Source organism: Bos indicus x Bos taurus, chromosome 15 (genome assembly GCF_003369695.1).
Source record: "Bos indicus x Bos taurus breed Angus x Brahman F1 hybrid chromosome 15, Bos_hybrid_MaternalHap_v2.0, whole genome shotgun sequence".
In the NCBI taxonomy this organism is placed as follows: domain Eukaryota; kingdom Metazoa; phylum Chordata; class Mammalia; order Artiodactyla; family Bovidae; genus Bos; species Bos indicus x Bos taurus.
Genome location: NC_040090.1, coordinates 19,659,134 through 19,685,484, shown reverse-complemented (window position 1 = coordinate 19,685,484; position 26,351 = coordinate 19,659,134). Strand labels below are relative to the sequence as shown.

At 48.0% G+C, this 26,351-nt stretch overlaps 1 protein-coding gene across 3 annotated transcripts; it reads right to left on the bottom strand.

The window, feature by feature from the left end:
• Positions 1 to 14,102: 14,102 nt before the first annotated feature.
• On the bottom strand, positions 14,103 to 26,336 carry C15H11orf91 (chromosome 15 C11orf91 homolog). Of its 3 annotated transcripts, XR_003514668.1 has the most exons (3): positions 23,579 to 26,336; positions 21,273 to 21,354; positions 14,269 to 14,354 (listed from the first exon to the last, which is right to left on the bottom strand). XR_003514668.1 is itself a non-coding variant. In XM_027562702.1 (2 exons), the coding sequence occupies exons 1-2, from the start codon at positions 16,039 to 16,041 to the stop codon at positions 14,269 to 14,271; spliced, it is 582 nt and encodes a 193-aa protein (XP_027418503.1). In that variant the 5' UTR covers positions 16,042 to 16,113; the 3' UTR covers positions 14,103 to 14,268. The 3 variants fall into 3 exon arrangements, 1 of the variants encoding a protein (XP_027418503.1); XM_027562702.1 differs by lacking the exons at positions 21,273 to 21,354; positions 23,579 to 26,336 and adding an exon at positions 15,546 to 16,113 and having other exon boundaries at positions 14,103 to 14,354; XR_003514669.1 differs by lacking the exons at positions 21,273 to 21,354; positions 23,579 to 26,336 and adding an exon at positions 17,839 to 17,990 and having other exon boundaries at positions 14,272 to 14,354.
• Positions 26,337 to 26,351: the final 15 nt, after the last annotated feature.

Sequence of the window (26,351 nt, the reverse complement as noted above, 5' to 3'; positions counted from 1 at the left end):
TTCAGCCTCTGAATAAAATTTGCTCTATGGAGCAAATCTAAACAGGCAAACCAGGTAGAGCTCTGTGGTGATTATCATTTCTTTTTCTTTTTTCTTTCTTTGTGATACCATTTCTTTGCTGCATTAGCCTGTTTTGCTTGGTTGAAACTGTGTTTTCTCCTGGACAATTTACATATGAAATAAAGCACATTGTCTTACTGATAATTTTCTTTCCAAGGTGTTAGTGGATACTCATGTTCACATTTTGTCCTTTCTCTTACTTAGTAGTTCTTTCTCCATTACCCATAGGGAAAAAATTTTAACAAGTATTTATAAATTCTCATAATATTGGAAATCATCATGTGATCACTGATGTTATCTTACTGGTTTTGAAATTAGATGATCCTAGACTCTCTTAGTTGGAAGACAATTTAGTGGGAAAATTATCCAGCTTTCCACTCTGGAATCAACACAGAAAAAAACCTCATGTTTTGTGGATACTACATAGGCTTACCTGGTCAAAGATGAAGCAGAAGTAGGGCTTCAGCAAGGCAGGTACTCAGAATGAGGGAGCAGGGAATGGATGGGGTCCACATGGAGAGTTTTAAATGCAATTTAATATTTAGGAGTAAAAAGCAATGCAGTCACCACTGGGTGGGAGTGGAGGAATTTCCTTGATTTAATTTACGTATGGGGTGAGAGGACACCAAAATAATTTCAGTTTGAAGTCTGAAAGGTTTTACTCTAGCTCTGAATGTCTGTTAAGACCACTGTTATCACATTTTAAAGGGATGCCCATGTTAGGATTTGGGGTCATCCAGTTCAGTGCAGTTCAGTCGCTCAGTCATGTCCGACTCTTTGCGACCCCAGGAATCACAGCACGCCAGGCCTCCCTGTCCACCACCAACTCCCGGAGTTCACTGAGACTCACGTCCATCAAGTTCGTGATGCCATCCAGCCATCTCATCCTCTGTCGTCCCCTTCTCCCCCTGCCCCCAACCCCTCCCAGCATCAGAGTCTTTTCCAATGAGTCAACTCTTCGCATGAGGTGGCCAAAGTACTGGAGTTTCAGCTTTAGCATCATTCCTTCCAAAGAACACCCAGGACTGATCTCCTCTAGGATGGACTGATTGCATCTCCTTGCAGTCCAAGGGACTCTCAAGAGTCTTCTCCAACACCACAGTTCAAAAGCATCAATTCTTCGGTGCTCAGCTTTCTTCACAGTCCAACTCTCACATCCATACATGACCACTGGAAAAACCATAGCCTTGACTAGATGGACCTTTGTTGGCAAAGTAATGTCTCTGCATTTGAATATGCTATCTAGGTTGGTCATAACTTTCCTTCTGAGAAGTAAGCGTTTTTTAAATTCATGGCTGCAATCACCATCTGCAGTGATTTTGGAGCCCTAAAAAATAAAGCCTGACATTGTTTCCCCATCTATTTCCCATGAAGTGATGGGACCAGATGCCATGATCTGAGTTTTCTGAATGTTGAGCTTTATGCCAACTTTTTCACTCTCCTCTTTCACTTTCATCAAGAGGCTTTTTAGTTCCTCTTCACTTTCTGCCATAAGGATGGTGTCATCTGCATCTGAGGTTATTGATATTTCTCCCAGCAATCTTGATTCCAGCTTCTGCTTCTTCCAGCCCAGTGTTTCTCATGATATATTCTGCATATAATTTAAATAAGCAGGGTGACAATATACAGCCTTGACGTACTACTTTTCCTATTTGGAACCAGTCTGTTGTTCCATGTCCAGTTCTAACTGTTGCTTCCTGACCTGCATATAGGTTTCTCAAGAGGCACGTCAGGTGATCTGGTATTGCCATCTCTTTCAGAATTTTCCACAGTTTATTGTGATCCACACAGTCAAAGGCTTTGGCATAGTCAATAAAGCAGAAATAGATGTTTTTCTGGAACTCTCTTGCTTTTTCCATGATCCAGCAGATGTTGGCAATTTGATCTTTGGTTCCTCTGCCTTTTCTAAAACCAGCTTGAACATCTGGAAGTTCACGGTTGACGTACTGCTGAAGCCTGGCTTGGAGAATTTTGAGCATTACTTTACTAGCGTGTGAGATGAGTGTAATTGTGCGGTAGTTTGAGCCTTCTTTGGCATTGCCTTTCTTTGGGATTGGAATGAAAACTGACCTTTTTCAGTCCTGTGGCCACTGCTGAGTTTTCCAGATTTGCTGGCATATTGAGTGCAGCACTTTCACAGCGTCATCTTTCAGGATTTGAAATAGCTCAACTGGAATTCCATCACCTCCACTAGCTGTGTTCATAGTGATGCTTTCCAAGGCCCACTTGACTTCACATTCCAGGATGTCTGGCTCTAGGTGAGTGATGACACCATCATGATTATCTTGGTCATGAAGATCTTTTTTGTACAGTTCTTCTGTGTATTCTTGCCACCTCTTCTTGCTATCTTCTGCTTCTGTTAAGTCCATACCATTTCTATCCTTTATTGAGCCCATCTTTGCATGAAATGTTCCCTTGATATCTCTAATTTTCTTGAAGAGATCTCTAGTCTTTCCCATTCTGTTGTTTTCCTCTATTTCTTTGCATTGATCACTGAGGAAGGCTTTCTTATCTCTCCCTGCTATTCTTTGGAACTCTGCATTCAGATGCTTATATCTTTCCTTTTCTCCTTTGCTTTTCGCTTCTCTTCTTTTCACAGCTATTTGTAAGGCCTCCCCAAACAGCCATTTTGCTTTTTTGCATTTCTTTTCCATGGGGATGGTCTTGATCCCTGCCTCCTATACAATGTCACGAACCTCCATCCATAGTTCATCAGGCACTCTATCTATCAGATCTAGTCCCTTAAATCTATTTCTCACTTCCACTGTATAGTCATAAGGGATTTGATTTAGGTCATACCTGAATGGGATTTAAACCTCATCTTTACCACATTCTAGCGGTGTGACATTGGGCAAGTCACGTCCCCTCTCTGAGCCTTCTCTGTGAAATGAAGCTAAGATCTGGTCAGTGAAATAACTGTAGAGCTGGAAAGAGAGAACACGCAGTTGACAACTGCAAGGTTATTGTTATTGATTAATCTCTGCTTGAATACTTCTAGCATTGAGGAATTCACTTTCTTGCCAGAGCCGAAGCATCACCTATTGATCCACCAGGAGTGACTGCTATGCTCAGCCCCTTTTGGCTCTCCATTGTAGACAGCATCCCTTTTCAACAGCTCAGGACACCCATAAGGCCCCCAAACAGAGGCTGAGCTCAGGACATCTAGGGAGAGGGGACTGGTCCTGTGACAGGGAAGTCCCTTCATCACCTGGCCGGGGTGAGACTAGCTGGAGCTGGCTGGAGATCTCCCACAGATTCCATGGTCCCATCATTTCTGAGAGTCATCTTTCTGAGCACCCGAAAGATTCAACCCACCCAGGGCATACACCCTCATCACAGCACACAACTCTTTCCAAAACACCTGGGCTGGGGACTTCCCTCGTGGTCCAATGGTTAAGACTCCACACTGCCAATGCAGGCGATGTGGGTTTAATCTCTGGTCGGGGAACTAAGATCCCACATACTTGTGCAGCAAGGCCAAAAAAAAAAAAAACGTCGGCAGCAAAGATGATCACCTCTACAAGATTGACGTGGAACTCATTACCAGAATTATATAGTAGGCCAGTGGAAAATGAGATTCGGTTACGTGAGACTACCCATGTAACTGCTCAGGCACGGCATTGCTAAAGTAAAGTTCACCTAGGCTGAACTCAGGAGAAAACTTACCTGTCATTATCTTGGAGTCCAGACTCTTGGCGGTTATGACATTTGCTCACACAAACATTCTCCATAACAGCTAGCTGAGGTGGGCTGGAGGGGAACAGGGGAAATAAAATAGATTGAAATCAGTCAACAAAAAATGAGCTGGGGTTTAAGTGTTTGGGCCTTGGAGCAGCTTGCCCACACCCTAGCTGTACACTTCTTGGTGCCCCTATAAATGGGGGTGAGGACAAGGGCCTCACGGGTTCAGCCTGTACATATTAATGAGATGCTAGACGTGGAGTGCTAAACCCGGGACCTGGCACAAAGAAACTACTTGCTAACTTGATAGTTGATAGCAGCGGGTGTGGCAGGGCTCGGGAGAAACTCCAAGTGTCGCTAGACCCCAGTGGTCTTTCTTGTACCAGACCCCAAAACAGCTTGTCCTTTGCTAGAACTGGTCGCATCAGAGCATCTTTGCTCTGTTCCTAAAACAAACTATAAAATGACATCAGTTCTTGAAACATACCTGTAATAGACTGTTTCTTTGGGATAGATGAGGAAGGATACAGTGAACAATTCGGACTAGGAAACCACCCCGCTTTCCCACGTAAAGTGTCACAACCTTATTCTGTAAGAGGCCCGATCATGTACATATATGTGCATGAACACAAACACACATGCACACAAACACACATGAAGCACCCTGGACTAGCAAGCCTGTCCTGGTGGACCTGTGACTCCTCCCAAATCACCCCCAGGAGGTATAGAAAGGGAACCTAGACTCCTGGAGGCTTACACAGGAAGGAGCTGCTACTTGGAGGAGCTGCTACTATGTCACCATGGGCAGTGCTTTCACTTCACTGGTTTATAAAGAGGTACCATTTTTACCTGCTCCCATATCAGTTAACTTTGGAAACCAAGCCTACATTAAACCCCAAATTTCCCTCTTTCCAAATGTAACACAATCAATTAAATAAGTGTTAGTAGCTCAGTCGTGTCTGACTCTGCGATCTCATGGACTGTAGTCCACCAGGCTCATCTGTCCATAGGATTCTCCAGGTAAGAATACTGGAGTGGGTTGCCATTTCCTTCTCCAAGGAGAGGGGGAAAAAAAAAGTGTATGTGTGTATATATACTGCTGCTGCTAAGTCGCTTCAGTCGTGTCCAACTCTGTGCGACCCCATAGACGGCAGCCCACCAGGCTCCCCCATCCCTGGAATTCTCCAGGCAAGAACACTGGAGTGGGTTGCCATTTCCTTCTCCAATGCATGAAAGTGAAAAGTGAAAGTGAAGTCGCTCAGTCGTGTCTGACTCTAGTGACCCCATGGACTGCAGCCTACCAGGCTTCTCCGTCCATGGGATTTTCCAGGCAAAAGTACTGGAGTGGGGTTCCATTGCCTTCACCTCTATTTAGTCCTGAGCTGTCTATTATGGTAGTCACTAACCCTATGTGGCTATTTAAACTGAAATTTAAATAACTAAAAATAAAATTTAAAATTCAGTTCCTCTAGCCACATGTGACTAACGGCTCCATATTAAGCAGCACAGATATAGAATATTTCTGTCCCTGCAGAAAGTTCTGTTAGACAACACTGATCTGCTGTGGATTAAAATGTGTCGAGTTCTCCCCTCCTCCACACATTGAAACATTAATCCCCAATGTGTTGCTGTTTGGAGATGGAGCCTTTGGAGGTAATTAGGTTTAGATGATGGTTGGATGGCATCACCGACTCAATGGACATGAGTTTGAGTAAACTCCAGGAGTTGGTGATGGACAGGGAGGCCTGGCGAGCTGCAGACCATGGGGTTGCAAAGAGTCGGACATGACTGAGTGATTTAACTGACTGAGGTCACGAGTGCAGGGCCTTCATGATGGGATTAATGTCCTTATAAGAAGAAAGAGGAACTTCCCTGGCAGCTCAGTGGTAAAGAACCCATCTGTAATGCAAGAGACTCAGCTTTGATCCCTGGGTTGGTAAGATCCTCTGGAGGAGGGCCTGGCAACCCCACTCCAGTATTCTTGCCTGGAGAATCCCATGGACAGAGGAGCCTTATGGGCTACAGTCTACGAGGTCGCAGAGTCGGACACTACTTAGTGACTAAGTAACAACGATGACAAGAGGGAAACAGAGCAGAGTGCTCTCTCCCACCCTCCCTCCCTCCCTCCCTTTCTCTGTCACTTAAGGACACGACAAGAAGGCAGCTGATTGCGAGCCAGGAGAACTCTCACCAGGAACCAAATTGGCCAGCACCTTGAACTTGGACTTCCCTGCCTCCAGAACTGTAAGAAATAAATGTCTGTTGTTTAAACCACCCAGTCTGTGGTGCTTTGTTATAGCAACCTGAGCAGACCAATACAGAAAATAAGCGTAAATGGGTCCTGTCTAGCTTTTTTAATTCACGTGAACTGGACTTTCACCTTGAAACTGGTTTTGGAAAGAGATTTTTCCTGTGGGAGTATAAAACATGACTCCCAGCAGGTTGCCAGCTGCCACTTCTGGGAAAGGGCTGATGTTGCACCTGTGTTTATTTTTACAATGAGCGTCCGCAATGGCTATGCAAATTGCATTTTCTTCTAGATAATAGTGAGCAAGCTGATAAATATCAGCCCTGGACCTGAGAGGGGGCAGGGGGCGATTTCATCCCATGTCTAAATCCATGCTGCCATCTAGTGGATCCCGCCCCCCTACCCCCACCACCAAGACAGAAACAAGGATTTTGTGCTGATGACCAGAAACTTTGATGTAAATTTGCCTGGCAAACCCTAGGATGGTGAGCATCAGCTGTGTGTCAGGTCGTGAGCTGAGCAGTTTATACATTCTCTCAGTTAATTCACAGCCCCAGCCAGGGGAAGAACCATGCATTTTTCAGATGAGGAAAAGGGCTCAGAGAAGTGAAGAACCATTGAATGGATAAATGAATGAACAAATCAGTAAAGGCGTGCAGGTTTAGTTTGTATGCACTGTTTTCGGTTATAGAATGTTGGCACTGCATTCAGACAGAAACAGAGATGAGATGAGTAATCCTGGGGGCGCTGGGGAATGATGGCTGGAACAGCTAACGTTTATTCCTGCTTCTGCAGAAATCCTCCCCTAGGCTCCAGTAGAAAAGACTGTGATGCTGGGAGGGATTGGGGGCGGGAGGAGAAGGGGACGACAGAGGATGAGATGGCTGGATGGCATCACTGACTCGATGGACGTGAGTCTGGGTGAATTCTGGGAGTTGGTGATGGACAGGGAGGCCTGGCGTGCTGCGATTCATGGGGTCGCAAAGAGTTGGACACGACTGAGTGACTGAACTGAACTGAAATGAACTGATAGGGCCTTTGCTGCTCTGTCTCTCCTCTCCCCTGACTTGTGAGGTGAGTCCAAAGCCAGCTGGTGAGCCACTCCCATTCTTCCCTTAGGAACTGGAGCTAGCAAAGGCTTCCTGTGAGAGGGAACCCGACGTGACTCTCTAGGGGAACCTGAACTGAGTCGACAGTCTAGGGAGAAAGGCATGAGGTGTGCAGGTGTGTGGAGTGAGAGGAACAGAAGGGGCTAGCTGCCTGGGCTCCTTGTGGCTTCCAGGCCCTGGTGCGAATGGGACTTGAAGCCCATAACGGGACATGTGATGTGTCTAAAACTGCTCCTCTGTTCCAAGGGCCTCTGGTGGGGCGGCAATCTCAGGACTCTGGCCACCCCACCCCAATACGGACAGAAAGAGACAAGCAACTCACACCAGCCAATCACATTTGCTCTCCAAGGAACAAATGTGATTGGAGAGAACAAACGTGGTTGAAGCCAAGTGTCCAGTGGCAGCGCCACATTCCTTTCCTCCTAAAGCCCTAGACGCCCCCTTTGTTTCTTTCTCTTGCATTCGTTTCTACTGTTTGTAACCACCAACCCTACCATCATCCCCTCTTGTTATGTAAGTGAGCTGCTTTGAGTGGCCTCTTTCCCCCACCAACAAGAAGAGCCCCTAGAACATGTGATCTTCCAGCTCGGTGTCATGGATGCATCTTCTGGATTCCTCTCTAGTCACTTTGCCTCTGGTCGCTGCACTTGGATATACTGATGCTCGGCTGTGGACGGGATGGAAGCCCTCTCTTTGGGGCACCACCTATGGAGGGGCCATGTCCTTGACCTCATCTGAAGTGGCAGATGTGATGCTGCCTGGGAGGGACATGGTTGGCCCTCACTAGAAAAGAATCAACCTCTTCCCCAAATTGCACCCCTAGCCATACTCACCCCCATCACTTTTGTAGGGTCCTGCAGATTCAGGGCTAGTAGCTCAGCAGTGAGAGATGAGTCCTAAATAGGATGGGAAACTATGACTATGGTAATTATGACTCTCATCTGAGAAAAATTTCCTGTCTATCATCTTGATTGTTTTCTCCCACCCATGTTGGAAGGAATGATGCTAAGGTTGAAACTCCAGTACTTTGGCCACCTCATGCGAAGAGTTGAATCACTGGAAAAGACTCACGCTGGGGGGGATTGGGGGCAGGAGGAAAAGGGGACGACAAAGGATGAGCTGGCTGGATGGGATCACCGACTCGATGGACGTGAGTTTGAGTGAACTCCGGGAGATGGTGATGGACAGGGAGGCCTGGCGTGCTGTGATTCATGGGGTCGCAAAGAGTCGGACACGACTGAGTGACTGAACTGAACTGAACTGATGAGAACATGTCTCAATCTCCCAGATGATGAGACAGGCTCAGAGAAGTTGAGTAACATTCCCAAGGTCACATATCTGGATGGTGACAGGCTCAAGATGTCGTTGAAAGGAAAAGGCCAGTGTGCATGAGGCACCAGTACAGCCTTCACCTCCACAGAGAGGGAAACTTGAACGCAGCGATGACGTCTATCTTCCTCCTGCTCCCCAAGAAGCCAGGCCCCTGCAGGCACTGGATCCTGCCTGAATCCTTTGGCCATAGCGTAGGGCATAGGTTATTTGGTTGAGGGGGTGGGAGGTTTCCCATCACCTTGAAATCTCTGCTTCTCTCAGGACTAACAATCTGTTGATGGAGCAGTCATGATGCAAATATCTGGTTTCACCCTCTGTCAGATTTGCTGTTCCATCTAGCTCAAACAAGTTACCGCTGGAGAGGATGAACGTCAGTCCCCCACCCCATGGGCTGTTTCCTCTGTTCACCCTCTACGCTGATGCCCTGAGAGTACAAGCTGCTAATCTGATTGGCTGAGGTCCAGGACATTCCCTGGGCCTTGCATCATCTGTGGTTGAGACTCCATGCTTCCACTGCAGGGGGCACAGGTTGGATCCCTGGTTCAGGGCAACTAAGATCCTACAAGTCCAGTGGCAAAAAAAAGCCTGCCTTCATGAGCAGATAACTAGGCTCTTCTTTCCTACCTCTTCCATGAGGGTAACTAAGTGGGCAGACAAACCAGAAGCAGCAGGGAGCTTCAGTCATACCTTCAGCCCAATTCTGAGTGTCCCAAAGCAGCTTTCCTTCTAGCTCAGCTATCAGTGATTTTTCCTGTTTATCTGGCGGTGTATTAGTAAATGTTTAACAACCAACTTTTTATGGAGGTTGGAAAGAGTAGAGAGGACAAGAACAATCTGGATTTGTACATTTGCCAATTTCCATAGTGTAAATACTCTCACTGTGGCCAGTTTCAAAACATCAACATGGACATTACTCAGAAGGAATGTAACATTAGTACACTGTTATATAATATTTCGACCATACAGACATGAGAGCCATAAATAACTTTAAGAGCACGGGTAATTGTAAAATGGAGCAAAATAATTAGGGAGTGCTGGATTTTGAATATTTATTACCTTCATTTTAAATATTGTTTAATTGTAAGTTGATACAAGCTAATTTTTAACAATGGCTGTATTTAACAACCGGCTTACAAAATTCCTCAAAATTTAACCATTGGCTTTCATGAGCTGTTCCAGCTGGCCCCAGCATGCCACTGCATTTATCTAATTATTCACCTGGACCCTTATCTTGTTTTCAATTACCAAGCATTCTTCTCATTGGTATACAGCCTCTTCCATTCCATTCTGTTCAGGACGGACTGAGAATCACAGGACCTGCCTCCTCCACCATCCTGATAACAGGACCTGTGACCAAAGCCATGGGATGAAGGGACAAGTGATGGGGCTGAGTGTGGGCATTCCTGGGACCTTGACTGTGATACCATAAGACTGTCAACTCATTCTCAACATTGGGAGACAACTCAGCGCACTCCCAAACTATGTCCTCCCGGTATTGAACCTAATGTTTCCTTCTGGTGACTCACTAGGGCTTACCCTATGTCTGTGCCCTTTTACGCTGCAGGAAGGCCTGGGAGAACCTTGACAAGCCTGACTTCCACTCCTCACTCTGCCATTCCCTAGCCCTATGCCCAGGGGTGGAGGAGGGTATAAGTCACTACACCTTTCAGAGTCTCTGTCCCCTTATTTGTAAAACATGCCAAGAATGGTTCCTATATCACAAGGTGCTAGTAAGAATTATTATTTTTTGCCATGCCATGGGGTTTTCTGGACCTTAGTTCCCTGACCAAGGATTGGACCCGTGCCCCGTGCAGTGAAAGCATGGAGTCCCGGTACTACTAAGAAGTAGACTGTTCATGTCAACTGCCTCCCTCTGTGCCCAGGATGCACTTAATCAGCGGCCAGTTTTATGAGTCTGGATGGATGGGGGTGGGGGGCAATGGAGGCTCTGGGGAAGAAATGGGAAATGCCCCGCCTCCCCCCTCCCCGGGTAGCTCTGCCCTCCTTGAGCTTGCTGCCGAGTCTTCCTGACTTTCATTAAGAGTCTCCAGCTCCCCTCGCTGGACTTGCCAGCCTGAAGGTTTCTAGAACAAGGGAGATTCTCTTGCATCAACCAGCCTGGGGTAATGAGAATCTAGCTTCCTCCGAGAGAGGGGAGACAGGACCTGGAATGCCCAGGGTGGGAGGACTCCCGGGGATTGTGAATTCTGGGCTTGTGAACTCCCACAGTTGTGAATTCTGAGGGACTGTCCAGACTTTCTCACCCTATACTGGGTTTTGGAAACACTCAAATTCATTGCTAAGGTTTAGAACCTGGGGGCTTTGGCCTGACATTGGGCCCATACTCCTGGCTGTGGGCAGCAGTGGCTGAAACGACCCTGCAGTCAGGCAGCAGCTCTGTGGCTGGCCAGCCTCTGCCTGGCTCCCAGTACCCATGCCCAGGGTCTCCAGCTGGGCCTCACAGACATGCACATTTGTGTCCTCAAGCTGCTGGTCGCTGCACAAACTCTGGGGCAAGTGTATGTAGCCTCTGGGGCTCCCACCACCCCATCTATCATCATCAGGTGATAACCTCATGCTATTAAGGATAAACCATCTCTGCTTCCATCCGAAGCCAATCTATTGAAAACCCAGGGCTTCCCTGGTGGCTCAGTGGTAAAGAATCCACCTGCAATATGGGAGACTTGGGTTCAATCCCTGGGTTGGGAAGATCCCCTGGAGGAGGGCATGACAATTCATTCCAGTACTTTTGCCTGGGGAATCCCCATGGATAGAGGAGCCTAGGGGGCTACAGTCCATGGGGTCGAAAAGAATCGGACATGACTGAGCAACTAAGCACATTAAGAATAAACCATCTCTGCTTCCATCCAAAGCCAATCCCTCTACTATAAACTAGACCTGACCCCTCTCATCCACTCAAGGACACCATTCCAGCAATTCTTCCTCTCTCTGAAGCCATAGGTTAAATCCATTTCACCTGTCTTCACTAATCAAGTTTAAGACTTGCATGTCCTCCCAGCAGCATGAAGCCTAAACAGTAAGATGTTTGCCTGAGTTGTTGCCCAGAAACTTGGAGGCTAATTCGATCTGAATGGGTTAAGATTGGATAGGACCACTGACCCTCTAACTGGGACTGCACCAGGGTCCACTCAGGAACTTCTTGACATCAGAGGGCCCAAACCTCCACGCTCAGAATGTGCAGAGGTGCGTAGGCGACTTATATCTGCACAGGAGGACAATTCCTGAATCTTTTCCCAATCACATCCCCACATTCCCCACGCCTCCAGCTGACCTGAATCATCATCTTTATTTGTAACCCCATAAATACCCTAGCCCCTTGCCTCTTGGGGGCAGACTTATGACTTGTTCAGCCTCTCCTCCAGTTGTCTCACAAATAAGACCTCTTTTTGCTGCAAAGATGGTGTCTCAGCATTTGGCTTGTTGTGAGTCAGGCAGAGACCTCTTCTACTTTGTCAGTTTTTGTCCCTCTACGGGGTCATTCTCTATCAGACAAATGCATGGTCATTTCTCCTTTCTTAAAACACTCTTATCTTGATCCTGCTTGCCCTGCCAGTTGTTTCTATCTCAGCTCTTGTTGCTAAGTCACTTCAGTCATGTCCGACTCTGTGTGACCCCATAGACGGCAGCCCACCAGGCTCCCCTGTCCCTGGGATTCTCTAGGCAAGAACACTGGAGTGGGTTGCCATTTCCTTCTCCAATGCTTGAAAGTGAAAAGTGAAAGGGAAGTAGCTCAGTCATGTCCAACTCTTCACGACCCCACGGACGGCAGCCCACCAGGCTCCTCCGTCCGTGAGATTTTCCAGGTAAGAGTACTGGAGTGGGGTGCCATCGCCTTCTCCGATCTCAGCTCTATCTGAAGCTGAACTTCCTATAAAGGCATCTACTTCCTGTCTCTAATTCCTCTCCTCCCATTCTCAAACAACTGCAGTCAGGCATCAACCCCTTTTGCTCAACCAAAACTGCAAAATCACCAATACGAAATCGAAATCGTGTTGCTAAATCCTCAGCATGTTGCAAATACTCACACTCCTCTTGACCAATCAACGCTATTTGTCAGGCTCACTCTGCTTCTCCCTCCTACTTCACGTCTTTGAAGACACCTGGCTTACCAGCTGTTGTTGTTTAGTAGATAAGTTGCGTCCAACTCTTGCGACCCCACGGACTATAGCCGGCCAAGCTCCTCTGTCCATGGGATTCTTGAGGCAAGAATATTGGGGTGGGTTGCCATTTCCTTCTCCACGGGATCTTCCCGACCCAGGAATCGAACCCATGTCCCCTGCACTGGCAGGTAGGCTCTTTACCTCTGAGCCACCAGGAAAGCCTGGCTCACCAGCTACTCTTTTCCAATGTCCTCTGAAAGAAGCCCAAACTTCACAGATTCTTCAGCTACGATCTAGGCTGTTGGCATAGTGAAGACACAAGGGGGTCGAGAAGCTAAGCACCCAAACGTTATACTTAATGGAAGATTTAGGTTTTGTTTTTTAGGCTGCACTGTGTGGCATGCAGGATCTTAGTTCCCCCACCAGGGATCAAACCCATCTCCTCTGCATTGGGAGCATGGAGTCTTAACCACCAGGGAAGTCCCTGGAAGATTTGTTCTAGATCAAAGATTTGTTCTATCAATATGTTAGCCTTCGTGTGCTTGTGCCACTGGGTCCTTGCTCCTCCTCGCCACAGAGGCAGTACCTGGCAGCAGGGGACCCAGCGAGGGGGAAAGGGCAAGAATACCGCACCATTGCTTCTCACTTAGCCGCATTAATTCCAACAACCTCCTAACTGTTTTCTCTTCATCCTTCCTTACTCTGTTCTCAACATAGCACAAATCAGAACTTGTTACTCATCAGCTGAAAACTCTCTACTTTCCATCCCACGCAGAGTAAAATCCCCTGGTCCTTACCATGTTTGTAAGGTCCCATGCGAAAGGACCCTCTCTGCACCCATCCCTTCCTCCCTCCCCTTACTCCTGCCTCAGCTGTCTGTGCTCTCTGCTGACCCTCAAACCTCCCAGCGTGCTCCCACCTTCAGCCTTTGCACCTGCCCTTCACCCTGAAATGCTCCCCTACGGTGTCTCCTGGCTATCGCCCTCAATCTCCATCAAGCACTGTTTACATGTTCTCTCTTCAAGAAACCCTGCTTTCCTCCCACCCTCTGACCATCCTCATCCCTACTTTTTGTTTTCCCCTTCACCTGTCATCTTCTGATACCATATTTTGATTTACTAATAATATTTGTTGTCTGTATCCCCACCGCCAATCCCAAGAACCTAGGAGGGTGCCTAACACATAATAAGCACTCAAATATTTGACTATATGAATGTCTAGGAAGGACTGTGCCTTTCATCAGATTAGCAAAGAGTTTTGTGCTCCAAAAAACATTTAAAAATTATAAAACATTTCTAAGGACTAAAGCTGTTTGAAACCAAACTAACCCCTTGTTACAGTCCTCAAAGAGCCTTTCTGAGTAGGGACATGGCAACAGAACCAAATATATGTTGCCCTTGGCTTTTTCCAATCCCCCTGACTTGACGGTGTTGGGGATCCCCTCCTCCCCTGGTCTTGGAAGCCCCTGAATGCTGGCTGGGCAGCAGCCTCCAGCCCCCATGAGAGCACTACCCCCCCGGCAGTGGCAGAGACAGGAGAAAGACCATGAGATTTACCATGCAAGTGGGCACTGTATGTGGAGTACGTGCTGGGAGCAACGAGAACAGCAGTAAATACAGAACAGAAAATAACGATCTTTGAAATGACAACAAACGGGACACATTATCTAAGCACTAACACCTAAGGAGGCGGCTGCCAGACTCTGGTGGGCAGCTCCTCAGGAGAGAGAGGCCGACTTCTTTCCAGGCTGCCTGGTCTTCAGACCTTGTAACTTTTCATCTTTCAGTGCCTTCAAGAATTTATCTGCAGAAGACCAAAACAAACTTAGATGTAGGAGAGAGAAGGGCTTTTTTCTAACACTTCCAAAGCTAGCTGTGGGGAAGCAATCATGTGCTTCCCCACATGAGTCCCAAACCTATTCAGACCCAAGATGGGTGAGGGGGTGGGGGAAACCCCTAAGAGCCAAAACACATCCAAGTGGAGAAATATGTGGTTGAGAAATCCAGGACTTGGAAAGTCCAAGTATTCTAGGAATTTTCTTCTTGAGGCAGTGGGGAAGGGGACATAAGAGAGTGCTTGATGAATTGGGGACCGTTCCCATAGCCACATGTACCTAAACATGTAGTTTATTTCACAATGGTGGGGATGCTCTTTCTAGACCCATCTGCCCTCCTCCAGTGGTCACGTGCTAGACTTAGCCAGACCAGGTGTTGGCAAAGACAAAGTCTGTTGAACAGCCTATGGCTCCTGAATATTCCACAGTGCAATCTGGTCCTTCTGGGAGTAAAACTGGATTTAACAACTTCACTCTGGAACAGGGAGGACTCAGTCAGTTTGCACACTAGAGGAATCCTGCCCATATCAGCACACCTGGTCTGCCCTGGTCTGTCCAAGACTTTAGACCTAAGATCAGATGGCAGAGGCCAGGACCCTGGTGAGAGGGCAGCCAGGGGCATCACAGGAGGTGACCTTCCAGCATTGAGAAATGGATGATCCCAAAGCCCCTCAGTGAGTGTCCTCAGCCTTCTAGGTCTTGCACCTCTCCCTAGAGATCAAACGACCCTCACCTACTTCCCCTCCTTCCACTGAGGACCCCAAGTTAAGATAAACACTGAGCCAGGTCTCTAGAAACAGGGGTTGTCTGTGGGGGTGGACCCCCAGTGTACTACTGTGCAGGAGGCTTAAAGTTCAACCTGGGGGTTGTGATGGACCGAGTTCCAGGTTTAGAGCTCAGAGTTCAAAGTAACAAAAAGGCTCAGGGCGGAGGGAGGTTGGAACTTGGGGCAAAAGGGTCCAGATTCACGGTGGAGGAAGAAATTGGTTGAAATCCAGGATGAAGTGTCTGGATTCCGGGGTGGGGGGAGGTTTTGGTTTGGGATCTGGGGTTCCTGGGAACTGGAGTCTGAGCCTAAAGGCCACACTGCGGGTGAGGGGTTCAGGGGGCACGGAGCCAAGGAGGGAGCCGAGGCAGGCTAAGGCGCCAAGGTCACGCACAGCGCTGGGAGTCGAAGCCGTCCCCAGTTATGGTGAGCAGCTCCAGCTCCTTAATCCGGATCTCCAGCTCGCACAACTCCTCTGGGTGGGAGGCAGAGGCTAGCCGGGAGGTCATGGGGCCAGGAGCCAGCGGGGAGGCCGCTGCCTCAGGCCCCGACGGTGGAGAGTAGAAGAAGCGCAGAGGCTCGTAGGGGATGGAAGCCAGGCCGGAGGGCCAGGGCGGGGGACAAGGGCGCTCACTAGGGGGACCCAGGCCGGGTGGCGGCGGGGGCGCTGGGGCCGAGGGCCCCTGGGGCAGTGACCGGCCCCCCGCCGCCGGCGCCCCTCCCGCCGGCGCCCCTCCAGCCTTCAGCGGCACGAAGAGCTTTTTCCAGATGTTGAAGTCGCTGAGTGGGGACGAGGAGATGCCGCGGTCGTAGAGGGAGGGGAAGTAGAGGGGCGGAGCCGGTCGCTGGCTCATCGTGGGGCTCTGGCTGCCGCGCCGCCCCTTCGGCATCGTTTGAATGGGAAGCTGCGTGGGAGGAACCCCGTGCCAGGAGACGCGAGCCCGGCCCCGAGTCGCCGGGATTCCGAGGTTCCACAGGCCACGCCCCGAGGGAGCGGCCCCGCCCCCACACAGTCGGGGTTTTCAAGTCCGGCTGGCCACGCCCCAGAATGTGGCCCGCCCACGGCCCCTGGAGTGAGAAAGACCATCCTAGTAGAGGGACTGGGGAATCGGGAGGATCCGGTCTGTTGTGCTGCTCATCCCCTACCGGCGATCACTCACCGTCCTCGACGACAGCAGCTCCACGTCCTCCAGACCCCGGCCAGGTCCCGCCCCAAGACTCCCGCTACCACCACTGAATTTCACAAGCCTCACTTGTGTTATTGCACCCCTGACTCCTGCTCTCTCATCCCACTATGCTGCTAAGTCACTTCAGTCGTGTCCGACTCTGTGCGACCCCATAGAGGGCAGCCCACCAGGCTCCCCCGTCCCTGGGATTCTCCAGGCAAGAACACTGGAGTGGGTTGCCATTTCCTTCTCCAATGCAGGAAAGTGAAAAGTGAAATCGAAGTGGCTCAGTCGTGTCCGACTCTTAGTGACCCCATGGACTGCAGCCTACCAGGCTCCTCCATCCATGGGATTTTCCAGGCAAGAGCACTGGAGTGGGGTGCCATTGCCTTCTCCGGCATCCCACTATAACCTCATCCAAAAGTAGGAAGCCTCGAGAGGAGACTCTGAGAGGAGACTTTCTTCCGTCTTCCTGTCCTTTCACGTGTTTGTGCCTGCGTGTGTGCTCAATCGTGTCAGACTCTTTGCGACCCCATAGACTGTAGCCCACCAGGCTCCTCTGTCCATGGAATTTTCCAGGCAAGAACACTGGAGTGGGTTGCCATTTCCTAGCCAGGGGATCTTCTCCACCCAGGGATTGAATTTGCCTTGGCAGGTGGATTCTTTCCCACTGTGCCACCTGGGAAGCCTCTCTCCTCTTATAGGGAGGAAAAAAAAAAAAAAAAAATCCTAGAAACTTGCCCCTTGCATCAGCATACTTCTCTTACCACCCCTCCTTGCAGAGAAGTCTGGGGAAACAAGTATCTGACTTTACATTCTCTGTAACAGAAGAAGCAGGTTGATGGGAATAGCTGTTAGAACCAACCCAAGTTTTCACCAAATTTCCCAGTGTTGTGGACAATTCTGGGAAAAAAAGGAGAGAGAGAGAGCCTCTTATGGATTTGTAATAGATCTGACCTAGGTGTCTTTAGTGAAATGCAGTTTAGTTTTCTTCCAAACATTGCCTATCAGGAGCTAAAAGGCAGTCAACAAACCACCAATAGGAAATTCTGCAGAGCAACCCTCAAAGAGCTCAGTTATTTAAGGTGACTTGGATATACTGCCCAAGGACATGCCCAGCTCATTTAAATAGTAGCCTGTATTAGTCATAGAGGGAAAAACCTCTGCCTAATGATATTGAGGTGAATGAACAAAGATGGGTAGGGGCCAGTTTAGTCTGTTGGTCAGTTAGATCAAGATCTGAGTCAGATCCAGGTCCAATAGCAAATACTGTGTGGGTGTATGTGTGTGTAGCAGCAAAGCAGAGTCAAATGTCCTGGAGTGGTGAGTTGCTTGACTTCTAAGGTGGTTTTCTGCAAAATAAAAGAACCAGGCGGCCTCATAGGGTTGTTTCTGATGATCAGATGGAAGACAATAGTGTGTGTGAAGAACTTGTAAATGTATGTATTCTGTCCAAATATAAGAGCAGTTCCCATTGATGGGCTTGTCTGAAACTAAGAAGCTTTTTCTTCCCATACTCACCTGTAAGCTTCTTGAGGGTGAGGATCTGGCCCAAGGATCTTATAATGCTGGCATATAATAGTGGTGGTGGAATGGCTTAGTCACCAAGTCGTGTCTGACTCTTATGACCCCATGGACTGTATGTAGCTCGCCAGGCTCCTCTGTCCATGGGATTTTCCAGGCAAGAGTACTGGAGTGGGTTGCCATTTCCTTCTCCAGGGGATCTTGCCAACGCAGGGATCAATCCCAGGTCCCCTGCATTGCAGGCAGATTCTTTACCAACTGAGCCACCAGGGCATATAATAGGGCTCAATAAATATTTGGGCACTTTTAAAACAGTGTTATGTATTGTGGGACCTGAAGGAGATCAGAATATACCACCACAAAATACACCACTTTGGCATAAGAGTTATTTTAAGTTGAAGTTAATTGAGAAAAAACAGACACAGGAGTTACTCTGTCCTCTCCTTTTCTGCCTAAAAGCAGGGCATAAATTTCCCCTTTTAAAGGTTACAGAATTTCCTTTGTAAAGATAAAATAAATTTCCCTTTGTGGAGGTGTCCCCAACCCCCTCTCCCACGCCAGAATAAGGAGACAACTCTTATCACTGGAAATGGCCCTAACTTGAGACTGCATAACAGAGCCTTACCAAGCAAACTTTATCTTCTATAAGTCTCCCCCATTTATTGGGTTGGCCAAAAAGTTCGTTTGGGTTTTTCTGTAAGATCTTACTAAAAAACTTGCATCAACTTTTTGTCCAATCCAATCTTTACCTTCCCACAGTTTACCCAGAAATGAAAATCCCTGGAAACCCAAGCCCTTTCCCTTTGTCTTGTTCACGGTCTATCTCCCTTTGCTGAAATGGTTTACGAGCTCTCAAGCCTAAACACTTCTTTGGGTTTTCACTACTGTTGTGTAAGGCCCACATGTGTGTGCATAATAAACTTTTTCTCCTGTTAATCTGTCTTTTGCTGCTTTAATTCTCATGACCCAGCTACTGAATCTAAAGTAGCAGAGGAGGTTTTTTCCTACCTCTACAGAACCGTAGTAATGGTGAGAACCAGGGTCTGAGACTCAGACCTGGGACCAAGCTGTGAATCCACTGTGTATTTGGCTGTGTGGGTGAACCTATCTGAATCTCAGTTTTTCATCCATACAGTGGGAATAGTAATGGTACCTACTTGCTTGGGTTGGCAAGATTAAATGAGACAATCTAAGTACCTGGGCATAGTACCTATATTAGCTCTTGTTACATGTTGACGATCCTTAGAACGTAAAGAGACTTTGCATTCAGTTCAGTTCAGTTCAGTTCAGTCGCTCAGTCGTGTCCGACTCTTTTCGACCCCATGAATCGCAGCACGCCAGGCCTCCCTGTCCATCACCAACTCCCAGAGTCCACTCAAACTCACGTCCATCGAGTCAGTGATGCCATCCAGCCATCTCATCCTCTGTCGTCCCCTTTTCCTCCTGCCCCCAATCCCTCCCAGCATCAGTCTTTTCCAATGAGTCAACTCTTCGCATGAGGTGGCCAAAGTACTGGAGTTTCAGCTTTAGCATCATTCCTTCCAAAGAAGTTTTATTAAATGATGTAATATAATCAGACGTTTTTATGTGTATTTCTCCTTTCAAAGAGAGAAAGCTTCCAGATGTTTTTTCTTAGCTCCAAGATAATCTAAAGATTTGACACTGGATGGCTTAATCATAACACCATTGTGTTAGACTATGGGTTTATAAAGAGGTTGTTTCCTGTAACAAGCACACCGCAAGAAAACTCAGGTGCCACAATGGATAAACCTGAGTTTGGAGGTGAAGTCCAAATGGAGCCATAACAAACCATGGTTGTTAAGAAAAACGCCTACAGGTTATTTCTGCAAACAAAGGTCCAGGAAATTCAAGTTGCTTAAGAAAAGATAAAGCAGGCTTATGTTCATTTTAAACAGAATCTTTCTCTCCTGGAGTCCAAAGCTGTTGTATAACCTGCCTCTCCCCCCAAATCCCCATTTAGTGCCGTCGTATTGGGATTGAGGGAGTCAATTCCTAACACCCCTGCCCACTGCTTGCATTTGGAATCAAGACACACATGAGGCCTTTTTTGCTGATGAAGTTCAGTTAGAAGATGTGGTTAGAGGTCTGGTAGCCAGCTAGGCTTACTGATACTGCACCTCTTGATAGACCTCACCCACCAGCGCAAGGCCCTGTGGGAAAACCACAGGCTTTGTGTGCAGAGAAAGGGCCTTCATGGGCACAGTGAAGAGACTGCCAAGAACCAACCCGATCCTTTCTCTGAACTCTCTAAGTAGGGCTGTCCTTTCTCCACTCTCTAGAGGAGAGGGGCCAGGAGTGTCACTCTTCATAAGACATCAAGATGGAAGTTCCTCCCAAAACTGATTTAAACTCTATTTACCTAGTTTGCCTCTCTGCAGTTGGAGTTTGTAAATTTTCCATTGCCACATCCCTCTCCAGCCTGGCAGTTCTGGGGTGCTGTCTGCCTGGCTCCCTCAGTCGTGGGACTGCTGAAGATGGTACAGAAGACTTCCCCTGGGAGTACCCTTTCCCTCCATCACTCTAGTTCTGCATCTAGATACACTGCTGGCCAGCACACCTTCTCTAGGGTCTCTGCCTCTTCAGGGGTACATCAGGATTTTCCATGCCTGCCTTGGCTCTGGATGGCTTTTAGGGAAATACAGTGGCTTGAAATATAACAGAGTTGTTATGGACAGAATAACAACTCTTTTGTGTCCACCCAAATTCTCATGATGGAAAAGGCAATGGCAACCCACTCCAGTACTCTTGCCTGGAAAATCCCATGGACAGAGGAGCCTGGTAGGCTGCAGTCCATGGGGTCGCGAAGAGTCAGACATGACTGAGCGGCTTCACTTTCACTTTTCACTTTCATGCATTGGAGAAGGAAATGGCAACCCACTCCAGTACTCTTGCCTGGAGAATCCCAGGGACGGGGGAGCTTGGTGGGCTGCCGTCTGTGGGATTGCACAGAGTCAGACACAAGTGAAGTGACTTAGCAGCAGCAGCAGCAGCAAATTCATATGAAATCCTGACTCCCATTGGGAGGGTATTAGGAAGTGGTTATGTCCTGAAGACACAGCCCTCATACATGAGATGAGTGCCCTGAGAATAAGAGAGCTCTCTTGCCCTTCCACAATGTGAGGACACAGAAGACCACTGCCAGTGAACCAGGAAGTGGCATCTCACCAGACACCAAGTACACTGGAGCTGTTATCTGGTCCTTCCCAGCCCTCAGAAGTGTGAGATAGAAATGTTTGTTATTTAAGCCACGCAGCCTATGGTATTTTTTATATAGCTGCCTGAACAGACTGAGACAAGAGTCAATGCTTGAATCAGGATTCTCTGTGACTCCAGGAAAATCATGCCTAGCTCCCTGACCCTCCATCTTCTGACCTGTAAAATGAAGACAGTATCTGCTTGATAAGCAGTACCTGGGAAACATCTCTGGTGCTCAGTGAGGTGTGACTGATTAGTTTTCACTTCCACATGGATTCCTTCGTTCATCATGAGGTCCTGGTAAATTGATGAGAAAAATGGATCAGGAGGGGTCCCTCCTTGAAAATCAGACCCCCTCCAGGTTGAGAGGACTTTCCTGGTGGCTTAGATGGTAAAGAATCTGCCTGCAATCGAACTGGGTTCGATCCCTGGGTTCAGAAGATCCTCTGGAGGAGGGCATGACAACGCACTCCAGTATTCTTGCCTGGAGAATCCCATGGACAGAGGAGCCTGGCGGGCTACAGCCCATGGGGTTGCAAAGAGTCGGACATGACTGAGTGACTAAGCAGCAGCAGAAGCCAGGTTGAAAAGCCCTACACCCTAGAACCTGATTCCTTGTTGTCCTGCTGAAGACACTGATAGGGAAACCACAGAATGCATTTCAGGATGTAGTGCTGAAGGTTCTCCCATCTTTGTGCAGAAATAATTCAGTGAGAGGCAGAGTGATAGATTCAGTTCAGTTCAGTCACTCAGTCGTGTCCAACTCTTTGCACCCCATGGACTGCAGTACGCCAGGCCTCCCTGTCCATCACCAACTCCAGAGTTTATTCAAACTCATGTCCATTGAGTCAGTGATGCCATCCAACCATCTCATCCTTTGTCGTCCCCTTCTCCTCCTGCCCTCAATCTTTCCCAGCATCAGGGTCTTTTCAAGTGAGTCAGTTCTTCGCATCAGGTGACCAAAGTATTGGAGTTTCACCTTCAACATCAGTCCTTCCAGTGAATATTCAGGACTGATTTCCTTTAGGGTGGACTGGTTGGATCTCCTTGTAGTCCAAGGGACTCTCAAGAGTCTTTTTAGTAACTGAAACTTCTCAGAAGTCCAAGTGGGGAGGAAAGGGAGTGCCACCCTGAGAACTTAGTGGGCTACAGTTCTTTAATCAAAGGAAGAGGTGGGGGCGAAGACCACATTGTTCCTCATTCTTGAGTAGACATCGAGCATCCATCAGCTCCTCCTCTACACTGAGCAGGGGAGTTTTCTTATCTCTACATAGTCAAACTGGAACTGTTGCCGTTGTTGTTCAGTTGCTCAGTCGAGTCCAACTCTTTGTGACACCATGGACTGTGGCCTGCCAGGCTCCTCTGTCCATGGGATGCTCCAGGCATGGAGAATACTCGAAGGGATTGTCATGCCCCCTTCCAGGGGATCTTCCCAAACCAGGGATCAAACCCAGGTCTCCTGCATTGCAGGTGGATTCTTTACCCTCTGAGCCACCAGAGAAGCCCAATGCCACTACAGAAATGAGAAACATGTGGTAACATATAGTAAAATATGGTAAATCATGTCGTTTCAGTAAAATGTCACCTTTCTCCTATATATGTGTGTGTGTGTGTGTGTGTGTGTGTGTATATATATATATATATATTTTTTTTTTTTTTTCCTATTTTGGCCACAGTGGGTCTTAGTTGTGGCATGTAGTATCTTTAGTTGCGGCATATGAACTCTTAGTTGTGGCATGTGGGATCTAGTTCCCTGACCAGGGATTGAGCCCAGGCCCCCTGCATTGGGAGTGCATGGTCTTAGCCACTGGACCAGACGACCAAAGAAGCCCCCACCTTTCTTCTATATTTCTGCTCTTAGTACATGCAGAAAAAGCCCCTTCTTGAGAATCATTAACTTGATTTTGATGAGTATGATATAGGTCTTATTCCATCATCATTTTATTGTTTGGGGGCATGTCTCATGCTTCTGAGGCACAGTTTTGTTGCCAAGCAAGTCTGTGTGGTTTTGTTGCTAGGCAAAGCCTGCTTGCTTTCTTTGCTGAGCAAGCCTGCTTTCTTGAGTGATCATTAACTTACTGGAGTCTTCCATACTTTGTACTTAAGATCCCCACTGGAGTTAACTATTTAGTCATCTACTTTGTCTCTACTCTGTCCCTATGGTGTGTGTTAGTTGCTCAGTCATGTCTGACTCTTTGTGACCCCACGGACCGTAGCCCGCCAGGCTTCTCTGTCCATGGAATTTTCCAGGCAAGAATACTGGAGAGGATTGCCATTCCCTTCTCCAAAGGAACTTCCCAACCCAGGGATCGAACCCTGGTCTCCTGCATCACAGGCAAGAAGATTCTTTACTGTTTGAGCTACAGGGAAGTCGTCCCTATGGTAGTAAACATATAAAGAGAGGCTACTGTGTACCAGGTACTTGTCATCACTCACTTTATCTAACAACCCCTAGAAGTAGGTGTCATTATCCCCATTTTCCAGCTGTGGAAACTGAGGCACACAAGGTTCAGTTACTTACCCGAGGTCCTGTGGCTGGTTAGCCTCAGAGCTGGTGTTCCACACTAGCAGACTGACTCCAGGGCCCACTCCCTCCCACAGCTTCCCAGCAGTTGCCTCAGCCCTCAGGCAAGGCCACCTTCCTGGCCTCTGGCTTCCCATCCTATTCTTGGCACGGGGCTGGCTCTAACTGGAAGTTATTTGTACCACAGTTCAAGGGCCCAGCTATTCTGGGAACCATGGAACAGTCTTTTCTTTATTACTTATTTGAATTAACCATTGTGTTGGTCTGAACCTCAGGGGTGGGGCAGAGGCATTCGCACCTCCCTTCCCAATACCCACTATTTAAAGAAAGTTTCTTAAAACTGCAGCCTACCCATTTTTCTTGTTTCTCTTGGTTGGATATGTTCCTCTGCATTCTAAGTGTTAGTACAATTTTTAATAAACCAAACCCCGGGAGGTAGATTGGCTGGCATGGAGAATGCAGGGGCTTGGAAGATGAGACCCAAGTCTGAGTCCCATCAGCCAGCATGAACTAGTGGTGAAACCCTGGGTGAAATAACTGTCAGTAACACTTGCTGTCCACTTGGTGTGTTTTCATGTTACACTGATGGTTACAGTTGTAGGGTAGGTCGTCAGAATTTTCTGTTCACAAGCAACAGAGGTTGATATTGAGGATTTATACAGAGGGATATGAGATAGCTCATGGAATTAAAAGCTTAAGATTTAGGTTTAGAAGATGCAGAGACAAGGGTAATCTTGTGGGTCCAGGTAAGGAGAAGAAATCAACAGCCTGTTCAGTGTGGCAACTCAGGTGGTAAATGCTATTGGCTGGCTATTTTCGATGACTGTTTTTAACCCTTTCTGCTGCCAGCCCCCTTGAAGCTAGGGACAGCCATGAGACACAGATCCAGTCAGAACACATACCTGAGAGCTTTCTGAGAAGGGTTTTACTTTCCCAATAAGAGGGACAGAAACAACTGGAACCTTCTCATCTTGTCTGCCTGCCTTGAACCCAGATGCAATGCTGGGACTTCTGCAGTCATTTTATGATCAGGAAGGAAAGACCAAAATTAGCACAAATATCCCAGCCCAGACATCACTGAGCAGCTGAATCAACTGCCAGCGGCTGCCCACCCCCAGGCTGAGTGCCCTGGGCCCACCACCCCACTCGGTGAAATGGACAGGGACTGTAGTTTGTAAACACTCTGATGGGTTTGGGTACAGACAATACTATGCACGGGCTGTGCTAAGTCACTTCAATCCTGTCCGACTCTTTGTGACCCTACAGACTGTAGTTCACCAGGCTCCTCTGTCCATGGGATTCTCCAGGCAGGAATACTGGAGTGTGCTGCCATGCTCTCCTCCTCCGGGGGATCTTCCCGACCCAGGTATAGAACCTGCGTCTTGTATCTCCTGCATTGGCAGGCAGATTCTTTACCACTAGCGCCAACTGGGAAGCCCCAGTACTATGCATAGTTACTGAGAAAAATGAACTCATATACATACAGTGCCTAGACTAGTGCCTGGCACACAGTAAGCCCTCAAGTTGTGACCAAATATGCTCCCTGTTCAGAAACTTAGAGCCAGGTCCCACTTATCTACCCTAGTAGAGTTTATGCATTATGCTAAGTTCCACTTCTCACAGCACCGTTAACAAGCCAACAGTGCTCATATACAGGGTCAGCATGCTGGGGCTGACTAATTTGTATATGGCCCATAATAGCAAGGGTGGGAAGACCAGCAGCCCCAGGGAAGCTGATCACAGAAAGGAAGCTCCCTTCTCCACAGTCAGTCTTCTCCAGGGGATCTTCCTGAATCAGGGATCGAACCCAGGTCTCCTGCATTGCAGAGATTCTTTACCATCTGAGCCACAAGGGAAGCCCTCAATGGGGTTATCACCACCCAGTAATGAACCCAAGACTAGTGACTCTCCAATTCATCTGGCCTTTGTAGTACTGCCTGTTGGCGAGGCGTGGGGTGCTGCACCACACAGCACGTGGGACCTTAGTTCCATGAGCAGGGGTGGGACCTGCATTCAAAGTGTAGAGTCTTAACCACTGGACCCCCAGGGAAGTCCCTGTATTCTAGCCTTTGGGTCCAGACATCCAACCCTTAGCCTACGGCATGAGTCATAGCAAGTATCTGCAGAAAGAAACCTCGAAACTTTAAGACTATTTATACAACCCTTGCTGATTCTGACTCCCAGCAGTGCTCTCCCTAGCTCCCTTTTAGCAGATTCTGCTTTAGAGAATGACCCGCTTCTCAATGCACTCTGGCCCCAAAGTGGGCACAAGACCCAGGAGAGCAAGCAGACAGTCTCACCCTGGCATCTGAATCTAGAAAGAGAATTCTGGAACTTCCCAACTCCTGACTTTTTTCTTAATTAAAAAAAAATTTTTTTTGCCACCCTGCGCAGTGTGCAGGGTCTCAGTTCCCCAACCTGGGACTGAACTTGGGCCACGACAGTTAAAGTGCTGAATCCTAACCACTAGACCACCAGGGAATTCCAATTCCTGGCTTTTTTCAGTCTGGTTGAATTCCTCTTCAAAGTTTCCCAAAATTCATTTCCTGCCTAAGTCAGTCAAAGTTTGTTCTTGTTCCTTAGAACTAAAAGGCACTATATGAGATGAGCTGCTTTGCTATGGAATGGTCAGTACTTCCTCAGGCAGAAGTCCTATTGAGGAAAGAGTCACCCCGAGTTGCACCCTGGGTGAAGAAAGCTGAGCACCAAAGAATTGATGCTTTTGAACTGTGGTGTTGGAGAAGACTCTTGAGAGTCCCTTGGACTGCAA

Coding starts and splice junctions, on each gene's coding strand:
- C15H11orf91 (XM_027562702.1), bottom strand. CDS start 16,041: ATGCCGAAGGGGCGGCGCGGCAGCCAGAGCCCCACGATGAGCCAGCGA. Junction 14,355..15,545: donor CGGCTTCGACTCCCAGCGCT/GTGCGTGACCTT, acceptor GGTCTTCTGCAG/ATAAATTCTTGAAGGCACTG.